The sequence below is a fragment of the Neoarius graeffei genome, chromosome 24 (assembly GCF_027579695.1).
Source record: "Neoarius graeffei isolate fNeoGra1 chromosome 24, fNeoGra1.pri, whole genome shotgun sequence".
Taxonomy (NCBI): Eukaryota; Metazoa; Chordata; class Actinopteri; order Siluriformes; family Ariidae; genus Neoarius; species Neoarius graeffei.
Genome location: NC_083592.1, coordinates 14,504,651 through 14,517,184, shown reverse-complemented (window position 1 = coordinate 14,517,184; position 12,534 = coordinate 14,504,651). Strand labels below are relative to the sequence as shown.

At 40.7% G+C, this 12,534-nt stretch overlaps 1 protein-coding gene across 1 annotated transcript in view; it reads left to right on the top strand.

Annotated features, from left to right (window-relative positions):
* The window catches only part of trpm6 (transient receptor potential cation channel, subfamily M, member 6), an 89,558-nt gene that overhangs the window by 38,510 nt on the left and 38,514 nt on the right, over window positions 1-12,534 (top strand). The window contains exons 19-22 of the mRNA XM_060908016.1: window positions 176-304; window positions 7,346-7,597; window positions 8,365-8,539; window positions 11,016-11,130. Coding sequence (XP_060763999.1) covers window positions 176-304; window positions 7,346-7,597; window positions 8,365-8,539; window positions 11,016-11,130 — 671 coding nt within the window. The remainder of the gene's footprint in view (window positions 1-175; window positions 305-7,345; window positions 7,598-8,364; window positions 8,540-11,015; window positions 11,131-12,534) is intronic.

The following is a 12,534-nucleotide window of genomic DNA, read 5'->3' as shown; positions in this document are numbered from 1 at the left end:
CCCAGTCATCTACCATATGTCCATCTCCTGTTTTCTTCGCTTTCTTTCCCTCCTTCTTCTTGTTGATCTACATCTGTGTCTTTTATCTTACCTTTTCCCTCTTTCTCTGTCTATATCTTTCTCTAGCTTTTCTGCCCATATCTCTGATGCAGTGTGTCTTGTGTGTTGTTTGTAGATGTCCTACCTGACGTTCATCGTGCTTTTCTCCTACATGTTGTTGGTACGGATGGGGCCAAGACCCAGTGTCCCGGAATGGCTGGTCTTTTTCTATGTCTTATCTACAGCTGTAGACAAGATCAGGGAGGTGAGTCTGAAGCACAATGCTCAGTTTTAACCTTGCAAGATCAGGTCGACTGACATGCCCATTGTTGGTGATAACTCCTACTACTGACAGACCTCCCCTATTTGGAGGTCTGTCAGTAGTTCTTCCACAGTCTGTGAGGCATGCTTTGGTCATAGTGGTTGTCACTGTGCTACAATAAAGACAAGGCTTTATAAGTGTTTATCAAAGGTGCTTTGATTCCAAGCCATTTAGACATTGGTCATGTCCATTATTCAGCACCACTGAAGCCTGGAAAAGCAAACTGCATGAAACTCGGTATGTTTGCTGTGAGGTTACAAGAGGTCAAGGTCATGATCATGAACAAACTTGACTAGTTCTGGAATGTAGATAGATAGATAGATAGATAGATAGATAGATAGATAGATAGATAGATAGATAGATAGATAGATAGATAGATAGATAGATAGACTTTATTTCAGTGTCACTCCACAACACACAATAAAAATACAATACAGAGGTATATAAATACAAAATTCAGTCAAATTACCCCCTTCCTTTGACAAAAATAAGAAGTGTTGGGGACCACTCAAAAAGAGTTGTGAGACACCAACTAAAAAAATCATAGAAAAACAATTATATAAAAATGTACAATATGGTACCAAGGAGACAAAGCACAAATGGTTTTTTTATAAATTGGAACTCGTAAAAAACAGTCTTCTATTTAGAATGAGGTAGCAGGCTTTGGCACATTCGTTGATGTAATATTTACCAGATAAAATTACTGTACACCAGTGTTGGGGTCGTTACTTAAAAAAAGTAATCGATTACACATTACTCGCTACTGTAAAAAAATGTAATGCATTACATTACTTCATTACTCTTTATGAACAGTAACTCCTTACATTACATTGCATTACTCAGCTACAGCGTTAAGAAAAAAACCCCCAAACCCTAGGCCTATATGTGCAGGCACACTTCCTATTTCAATCAGTAAGACAAAGGCAAGCCTTTCTTTAATGCCCTTTAATAAAACAATTTAAGGCTTAAATGTCATGATGACAACATGAACAAGTGGTACAGAGGAAGAAGAGTCAGTATGGGTCCGTGGACAGGCTTATGCCAAAAAAAACAAGCCTCCTCAAAAGTCTAAAACAAATAAGAGGCTAGCTTGAAAACAGCACTGACTAAAAATAGCACAAATTAAATCGCCTGCAGACACTGTTAAAAGTTAAATAAGAGGTAGTCTATAAAGAAAACAGCATAAATGCCTTAAAACTTAAATACCACAATGACCATTTAACCTAGATGAAGTCAATTAAACACGTTTGATTGTTGGTCTAGCCTTGCAAACAGACTTCGTTAACTTACTGGGGGTGCTCCCCACTAAAGCAATGATTGTAGCGCATGAGGAGCAGTCTTTCAAATCTGTTGTCTGACAACCTGTTTCTTCTAGGCGTCAGCACGAGACCACCCAGGCTGAACAGCCTCTCGACTGGCGCACTAGATGGGGTAGCTGTGTTTAATTTCAGTGATATCTTTTTTATATGAGGAAACCGATTAAGTACTTCCATCTCTGACCCCGATTGCAAATACTCTATGACTTCTGTGTCACAGCTGAAGGAAGACGTGTTTTCCTCCTCGTCAAAGTCAAAGAACTCCTTCTCAGCCACAGTGCTGTAGGAGGCGGTGGGAGTCTTATTCCCCAAAACGGGCGCATGAAGAACTGAAGTGCGAGCGCAACACTCTGCAAGCAGTAAATTCTTTGCGGCTTCTCTCCTCTCGTTCTCCCTCAGCTATCGCACTTTAAACTTTGGCAACGTCACGGCAGCGAGGAGGGCATCTTTGCTGTCGAGCACTGGTGCAAATCTCATTTTGATGGCCTACGGAAAAAATGTTCACTGTTAACATTTGCTTTGCTTATTCTGTGTAATAATCCGCATATCTGTAGTTTGTTTCTGCCATCTCTTGTAAGCTGCTTTGGATAAAAGCGTCTGCTAAGTTTAATGTAATGTAATGTACTGTAATGTAAACGGCAATGACAACATGTCAATATGACAATAAACTTGAACTTGGACTCAATCTGCGTCATACAATACAACACGCATGATTTCAGAGTTCAAATCACAGTGCGCATACCTCAACTATGGAGCACAGGTGGCCAAGTGGTTAGAGCGCTTGACCGCTAAGCGAACGGTCCCTGGTTCGAGCCTCAGCTCGACGGGGATCTGGGGCTCGCTCCCTGTCCACCCAGCAGTGAATGGGGACCTGGTGGAAACACTGGGGAAGTTAAAGGCGGCGAGGAAAGGAACTGGCCACCCTACCTCACTATGCCGATGGCCCAGGACAAGTGCGCTCTCTAACAGGCACTCCCCCAATGTACGAATCGTATATGGGACTCCCCTTTGCTTTTACCTCAACTATGACATCTGGCAGACCTGCTGTCATCCGAGAGAGCCCATTTCATAGCACCAAGGTCCTGGACATTAAAGTCTCCAGTGTGGGTAGCAGACTACCGTAGTAGCAGTTGTCCTCCCCTTGCAGAATGTCCAACGCTACTGTGAGAGGTTTCATAACAGTGCAGTATTCCTTCAGAAAAGTATATTCCCGTTCAGTTAAGGATTTAATACCCAGACTGCTACACAGAGAGTTCAGTTCTGGCGAAGGGATGTCCGTGATGCGTGACAGGGCGTCATAGAACGAATTCCATCTAGTTGATGTTAGCACGATAAGTTTTCTTTTACACATATCCTCCACAAGTTTGGCGGCCACTGTGGAACGGCTTGATTTTGTCCAGAGGGCCGAACACTTCCCAGTGGCACTTCTGTACACCGCTTTGGACTCGGTATTGGATGTCAACCACTTGTCAACATCATTAGTTGAAATGAGATTGAGTGTGTGTGACGCACACCGAAAGTGTGGAGGAAGTGAAAACTGTCCCTCTGGGTTGGTGGAAAGCACTTCTCCAACATCTATGAACGCTACACCCTCATCTTCCTCATCCCTTTCGTCTGTATCTGATGCTGGAGGCGCATACACTTTGAAAGCCTTGATAAAATTTGACCCATTGTCCGTCACAGTGGCGGTGACCTTATGTGACAGTCCAAACGAGGAATGAATAAACTCAATTTCACTTGCTATAACGTCATACGTATGTCGTCCTTTAATTCGTTTGCAGGCAATTGCGGCTTTCTCGCGCTGGAAATTGGTTGGGTTAATCCAGTGGGCAGTCATTCCCAAAAAACTTTTATTATGACTTGTCCAGATGTCAGCAGAAGTAGACACATAATCTAAACTCTCAAAGTTTCGTTTAAGGTTACTTTCCATTGTGGCATAACACTGATCCAGATAGCGTATAAAGGTTTTCCTATCCGACCATGGCTGTCTTTCTCCTGTAGTCTGTATTTTGCTAATAATGTTTCTAAAAGACGGCGATTCCACAGTGTTCACAGGCAACATTTCCTCCACAATAAAAGAAGCAACAAGCTTATCCAACTCTGCTTTTGATACCTGATGGAAATCAAGTCTTTGCTGCTTGTTTGGAGTCGGCATGCATTCGGTAGCAGTATCAGTCCTCCTACTGTCTTTAGCTACTAGCTTCGTGTTAGCATGTTGCCTTTGCAGGTGCTTGGACAGATTTGATGTCGTGTTTACAGCAGTGGATAATAGCTTCTGACCTGGGCACAAGGTGCATCTTACGATTATATTTCTGTCCTTTCTCTCCACATATTGAAAATAGTGGGAATATCGCCACCCCTCAAACGTAGTAGCCGTTGCCATTCTTGGAACTACACCACCACCACCAGTTTCATGAGCAAGTCTAACATCACGGCTATTGCGCAGGCGTGCACGGTCTGGGGATTTTGGGATTATGGGGGAGAGTGCAGCTGCTAAGGGCGGATTCAGCTAAGATTTCTATCCACTGGAGAAATCCAGCAATGAATGTGCGCACCATTAGGAACTGTAGTGTGATTAATGAACTTATAAAAGTAACGCGTTACTCTACTACGTTAGGAACTGTAATGTGATTTAATAAACTTATAACAGTAACGCGTTACCCTACTACGTTACCGACAACTGTAGTGTGAGTACAGTAACACGTTACTTAGTAACGCGTTACACCCATCTCTGCTGTACACACAATTTATTTGTAAGCAAGTAGAACTTGAAATTATAAGGCAGCTTATCTGACAATTTTACTACTGATCCTCAAAATATCAAGTTAGGTACAACCTTTTCCATTTTATTTTTTATATATTTATTTGTTGTGTTATGGGGTGAACCATCTCGGGCACATTCACTGGCATGCAACATCACATATAAAAAACAGACAACATATAAACAAAAATAGTTTTAGTTATTTTGACTCCATTTCATTATTACTGTATATTTCTTATATTCTTTTCAACATTATCAATGCTAAATTTATGAATTCCAGACACCTCTGGCACTGAGTTGGAATTAAATGTGGTTTATTATTCTGGCTTCCTTCCTTCAGTGTCCCGAGCTGTTAATAATGTTAAAAATAAACTGAAGGTCCACATTATCTGTTTTATTGGAATCAAAGGTCTTCTCTTATGTCTATAAGAAAACTGTTTTCTTATTATGTCTGTTTGTCTCAAAGGTGTAACTTAGTAGCTGCGTTGCTAATCATTCACCCAATGTAATTCTTCATAATAGGCTTCAAACTTGACACACAAAAGCTGTTTAAACTTAAATACACACTGATCAGATTTTATTGTGACAAAAGCAGTGAGAAGTAACAAGAAAATAAAACATTGAGCGTGTAGGCTGAAACAGTAGCTATATGTCGAGCTGGTTGTCAATGTTTGATGATATTTTTCATTACATAACTTCAGTCACATAAAGACATCAGTGACTGAAAAGGGAAAAAAAAAGTATCACAGTTTTAAAATGTTTATATATGAGGATACTTCAAAAAGTTCTCAGCTTCACCTGGAAACAAGGGCCGTAACCCCCATTTTGGGGTATAACTGTATACTATAAAGCCTTGTATCACTGTCCACAAAAACTCAAATGAAAGAAGCAATCAAAGAAAAAAGGAGAGGAAAGCTTCGAGCTGGCATGACGTTGCTCCAAGACAATGTGCCCATCCACACAGTACACGTGGCAGGGGCACAAGCAGTCAAATGTGGCTTTTGAACTGTTGCTCCATGCACCTTACTCACCCAACCTGGCACTGTCTGACTTCTGTCTGTTTCCCAAACTGAAATCCCACTTGCATGAAGTCATCTATGCTGTTGAGGAACATCTGGAGGCTCAAGATGTAACCTTCTTCCATGAAGGGATAGCAAAGCTTGAACATTGGTGGACCAAGTGTATTGAAGTTAAAGGAGACTATGTTAAAAAATAATGCAAGAACAATCTTTCTCCTGTGACGTTTTCTGGGTGAGGCCTGAAAACTTTTTGAAGTCCCCTCGTGTATTCACTTGCAGTCAGAAGTCTCCATACACTCATCATTGACATGAATGTCATGGCAATATTGGGATTTCTTTGATATGCTCTTATTATGTGGCAGAATGATTGTACAATATACATCTTTAATAAACATAAAACAAGCATTTGATGCAAAAGTTACATTTATTTTTATTTCTAAAATCAACAGAGAGTCAAAATTATACATACTAGTACAAGGTCAAAAATCTACATAAATCACACCTAATAAATGTCTCTTAGCAAGTTTCACCTTGACCTGATGCTTTTGGTAGCCATGAACAAGCATTTGGCAGAATTCTGGTTGGATATTTGACCACTGTCCTTGGCAGAATTGGTACAGTTCAGTTAAATTTGTGTGTTTCCTGGTATGGATCTGACTTTTAAGCACAGTCAACATATTTTTGATACGGTTGATGTCAGGACTTTGGGAAAGCCATTCCAAAAGTTTGTTAGCCTGCTTTATCCTCTCCAGTTTTGATGTGTGTTTGGGGTCATTGTCCTGTTGGAATACCCAATTGCATCAAAGTTTCAGCCAACTCGCTGACGGATTGAGGTTATGCTGATGAATTCTGAGGTAATCCTCTTTCTTGATTATTCCATCTACTTTGTTTAATCATGCTTAATAGTTGGTACAGTGTTCTTGGGGTTGAATGCCTCACCTTTACTCCTCCAAATATACCTCAGGTCATTGTGGCCAAACAACTCAATCTTTCTCACATTTGACCATAAAGCTTTCCTCCAAAAGGCTTTTTCTTTGTCCATGTGGTTAGCTGCAAACTTCAGTTGAGATTGAAGATGTGGATTTTGGAGCAGGAGCTTCTTTCTTGGATGGCAGCCTCTCAGTCCATGGTGATGTAAAATTCACTTGACTGTAGACAGTGACAGTGGTGTTCCAGCAGTTCATGTTCCTGACCATCCAAATCAATTTCCTGTCAGCTGATTTGTGTAGCCACTTTGCCAAGCCACTTTGCTGGAAGAAGGCCCAAATGGTCACCCTCATCAGAGAGGAAATTGGTTTGGGTGGTCAGGAACAATTCAGGAACCATCAAGGCACAGGACTGCCATGACCTGGAAGTTTCTGAAACACTGTCTACAGTCAAGTGAATTTTACAATGACCGGAGGTACAGAGGGATACTGCACAAACTGTTAAGTATGGTGTTTGTAGCATCATGCTCTGGGGCTGTTTTGCTACAAGTGGAACTGGTGCATTGCACAAAGTGGATGGAATAATGAAGAACAAGGACTACCTCAGAATTCTTCAGCATAACCTCAAACCATCAGAAACTTGGACACAATTGGGTGTTTCAACAGGACAAAGACCCCAAACACACATCAAAGCTGGTTGTGGAATGGATAATGGACAATAACTCTCTCTCTCTCTCTCTCTCTCTCTCTCTCTCTCTCTCTCTCTCACACACACACACACACAAGCTCAGCTCACTGCTAAGAGAAAACATATGTAGACATTGGAAGTAAAATACAGGTGTGCCATGTCAACCCTTTCAGGTCATCCAAATGTCATATCTTCTTGTTAAGCCATGTCCACACCTACTAAAAAACTCTGCTAAATGTTTTTTACCATGCCAAATGTGCTCTGTCTTGTCCAGGTGTGGGTGTCTGAGCCGAGACAATTCAGCAAAAAGCTGAAAATATGGTTCAGCGAATACTGGAACATAAATGAGTTTGTCGCCATCATTCTTTTCTTCTTGGGCACAGCACTGCGCTGGAGTACGGGTCTAACACACTCAGCAGGGCGCATCATATACTGCCTGGACATAATTTTTTGGTTTGTGCGTCTGCTAGACCTGTTGGCCGTTAACCAGAAAGCTGGACCCTATATCAACATGATCTCCAACATGGTATGGTTTCACTTTCTTTTCATTGATATTGTCCTGGGGTGACACGGTGGTGTAGTGGTTAGCACTGTCGCCTCACAGCAAGAAGGTTCTGGGTTTGAGCCCAGTAGCCAACAGGGGCCTTTCTGTGTGGAGTTTGCATGTTCTCCCCATGTCTGCGTGGGTTTCCTCCAGGTGCTCTGATTTCCCCCACAGTCCAAAGACATGCAGGTTAGGCTAATTGGTGGCTCTAAATTGACCGTAGGTGTGAATGTGAGTGCGAATGGTTGATTGTCTCTATGTGTCAGCCCTGTGATGATTTGGTGACTTGTCCAGGGTGTACCCTGCCTCTCGCCCATAGTCTTCTGGGATAGGCTCCAGCTTGCCCGCAACCCTGCATAGGATAAGTGGTTATGGATAATGGATGGAAGATACTGTCCTAAGGGACAATTTTCACTCACACCAAAAGACAGGGTTGATACTTTTTAGTTGGGATGCATCAATACAAATATCAATCCAAGGTACCTCATGTAGCAAGTGAATATAACTAATTTAAACTCTACTAGCTATCATTATAAAGAATGAATATTCCTAGTCGTGTAAGCACTTTAACATGGATAACATGGCTATTATGTTAATTTAAACAGAAAAACAATTGCTAAATAATAAGTAAGTTACCCATTATTGGTATTAGCATGGGTGAATACCAAAAATCATGTGCTCTTACTTTTAGGAATAGACTCATGTAAATTTCAATGACACGTGTGTGTGTGTGGCGGGGGATATTGCAGATGAAGGACATGTTCTACATTGTGGTCATCATGGGTGTAATGCTAATTAGTTATGCCACACCTCGTTGGTCCATCCTACATCAGCATGAGGAACTGTCTTGGACCCTGCTGAAAAATGTGCTCTTCCAGCCCTACTTCACGATGTTTGGGGAGGTCTATGCTTCAGATATTGATCGTGAGTAACAGATATAAAGACATACTTCTTAAGAGAGAAAGAAAGAACGACCATGGATAATATTTTTCTCTCATTTGTTTAATTGAGTTCTCTTTATCTACTTTTAGGACATTTTCACAACATTTCTGCATTTTCACTATTATATATAAATTCAGAGATGTTACAGATACACTTAGAAGAAGGCTGTGAACACAGAGTTTCTCTACGATGGCTGAGGACTACAATTGCTATGATAACTTTAGGACAGCAATTGTCATGAACAGTTTTGCACTCAAGTCTCCATCAATAAACAGTTAATAACTTCAACAAAGTAGACTTCATGCTAAAACTATCATGAATTTCCTGGTTACACAGTTGTACTTTGTGACTATATAGGACACACTTATAGAAGCGAGTTATTTATAATCACATTATCTGTTATCACCTAAATGAAGATGGGTTACCTTTTGAGTCTGGTTTCTCTCAAGGTTTCTTCCTCATGTTGTCTCAGGGAGTTTTTCCTTGCCATTGTTGCCATAGTCTTGCTCATCAGGGATAAATGTACAACCCCGATTCCAAAAAAGTTGGGACAAAGTACAAATTGTAAATAAAAACGGAATGCAATAATTTACAAATCTCAAAAACTGATATAGTATTCACAATAGAACATAGACAACATATCAAATGTCGAAAGTGAGACATTTTGAAATTTCATGCCAAATATTGGCTCATTTGAAATTTCATGACAGCAACACATCTCAAAAAAGTTGGGACACGGGCAATAAGAGGCTGGAAAAGTTAAAGGTACAAAAAAGGAACAGCTGGAGGACCAAATTGCAACTCATTAGGTCAATCGGCAATAGGTCATTAACATGACTGGGTATAAAAAGAGCATCTTGGAGTGGCAGCGGCTCTCAGAAATAAAGATGGGAAGAGGATCACCAGTCCCCCTAATTCTGCGCCGACAAATAGTGGAGCGATATCAGAAAGGAGTTCGACAGTGTAAAATTGCAAAGAGTTTGAACATATCATCATCTACAGTGCATAATATCATCAAAAGATTCAGAGAATCTAGAAGAATCTCTGTGCGTAAGTGTCAAGGCCAGAAAACCATACTGGGTGCCCGTGATCTTCGGGCCCTTAGACGGCACTGCATCACATACACGTACAGGCATGCTTCTGTATTGGAAATCACAAAATGGGCTCAGGAATATTTCCAGAGAACATTATCTGTGAACACAATTTCACCGTGCCATCCGCCATTGCCAGCTAAAACTCTATAGTTCAAAGAAGAAGCTGTATCTAAACATGATCCAGAAGTGCAGACATCTTCTCTGGGCCAAGGCTCATTTAAAATGGACTGTGGCAAAGTGGAAAACTGTTCTGTGGTCAGACGAATCAAAATTTGAAGTTCTTTATGGAAATCAGGGACGCCGTGTCATTCGGACTAAAGAGGAGAAGGACGACCCAAGTTGTTATCAGCACTCAGTTCAGAAGCCTGCATCTCTGATGGTATGGGGTTACATTAGTGCGTGTGGCATGGGCAGCTTACACATCTGGAAAGACACCATCAATGCTGAAAGGTATATCCAGGTTCTAGAGGAACATATGCTCCCATCCAGACGACATCTCTTTCAGGGAAGACCTTGCATTTTCCAACATGACAATGCCAAACCACATACTGCATCAATTACAGCATCATGGCTGCGTAGAAGAAGGGTCCAGGTACTGAACTGGCCAGCCTGCAGTCCAGATCTTTCACCCATAGAAAACATTTGGTGCATCATAAAACGGAAGATACAACAAAAAAGACCTAAGACAGTTGAGCAACTAGAATCCTACATTAGACAAGAATGGATTAACATTCCTATCCCTAAACTTGAGCAACTTGTCTCCTCAGTCCCCAGATGTTTACAGACTGTTGTAAAGAGAAAAGGGAATGTCTCACAGTGGTAAGCATGGCCTTGTCCCAACTTTTTTGAGATGTGTTGTTGTCATGAAATTTAAAATCACCTAATTTTTCTCTTTAAATGATACATTTTCTCAGTTTAAACATTTAATATGTCATCTGTGTTCTATTCTAAATAAAATATGGAATTTTGAAACTTCCACATCATTGCATTCCGTTTTTATTTACAATTTGTATTTTTCCCAACTTTTTTGGAATCGGGGTTGTATTAGTTCATATGTTTAAAATCTTTTATTTTTCTGTAAAGCTACTTTGCGACAATGCCTATTGTTAAAAGTGTGATACAAATAAATTGACTTGACTTGACTAGATACCCACTGACAGTATGTTTGATACATTAAGTTTCATCCTACTGTGTGTCATGTCATAGAAATATGATAAATAATTACGGACATTGCAAGATTTTGATTCTTCCTGCATGTTTACAGATTGATTCCAATATCATGAATAGTGAAATGAATGATTTTTCTAAGCTGAAAGGACTGACTTGACTGTTACCCTCTTTTGTTCTTTTTCTTTTTTTTACAGCCTGTGAAAAAGATCCCCATTGTCCTCCTGGTTCATTCTTCCATCCAATGCTGAAGGCCATCTACCTCTTCATGCAGTACTTCATCATAATTAACATCCTTATTGCCTTATTCAAGTATGCATCATCTCTACATATATTGGCTTATAGAAGTAATCAAACCACCTGGAATTTATCAGATTTGTCTGAATAGCAAATGATGAATACACATACAGTATTCTTCCTATCAGTAAATTTTAATTGCAAACTCATGTTCTCTTACAATTAACAGTCAAAAATAATTACTGGTCAGCAAGTATTTCATTCATTCATTCATTCATTTTGGGCGGCATGGTGGTGCAGTGGTTAGCAGTGTTGTCTCACAGTGAGAAGGTTCTGGGTTTGAATCTCGCAGCTGATTGAGGCCTTTTTTTGTGCAGAGTTTGCCTGTTCTCTTCAAGCCTGTATGGGTTTCTTCTGGGTGCTCTGGTTGTGAGTGTGGATGGCTGTCTGTCTCTGTGTTAGTCTTGCAATAGGTTGGTGACCTGCCCAGGGTTTACCATGCCTCTCACCTGAAGTCAACTTGGATTGGCTCCAGCTTCCCCATGACCCTGATGGATAAACAGTATAGATAATGGATGGATGGAGTCATTCATTTTCTGTACCACTTATCCATTGTGGGTCATGGGTGAGCTGGAGCCAATCCCAGCTGACTTTGGGCGAAAGGTGGGGTTCACCTTGGACAGGTCACCAGTTTATCACAGGGCTAACACAGAGAGACAGACAGCTATTCACACTTACATTTATATCTATGGGCAATTTAGAGTAGGCTACCCAGTTGATCTAATGCGCATGTCTTTGGACTGTGGGCGGAAACCCACATAGGCACGGGGAGAACATGCAAACTCCAAGCAGAAAGGTCCCAGCCAACCAGAAGGTTTGAACAAAGCTCCTGCTTGCTGTGAGGCAACAGTGCTAACCACTGTACTACCATGCCACCAGCCAGTATTACAAAGAAAATCAAAAACTGAAAAATGCTGTTTGCAGAAGTATTCAACCCACCAGATTCTGCAAGCTCCAGATGAAATATATTATCTTAACAAGGTCACAACTGTACAAACCCCATTTCTGGAGAAGCTGGGATATTTTCTAAAATGCCACACAAAAAAAACCCCAACCCAAAAATATTTGATTTGTTAATTCTCTTGAACCTTTATTTAACTTGGATGCCTGCAACACACTCAAAAAAAGTTGGGACTTAGGCATGTTTACCACTGTGTTACATCATCTTTCCTTTTAATCACACTTTTTGATTGTTTAGGAACTGAATATACTAATTGTTGTTGTTTTACAAGTGCAATTTTTACCCATTCTTGCTTGGTACAAGACTTCAGCTGCACAACAGTCTGTTATCGGCATTGCCTGATTCTCCTCTTCATGATGCGCCATATGTTTTCAATAGGAGACAGATCTGGACTGACAGCAGGTCAGTCAAGCACACGCACTCTATGTCTACAAAGCTACATTGTTGTAGCTCATGCA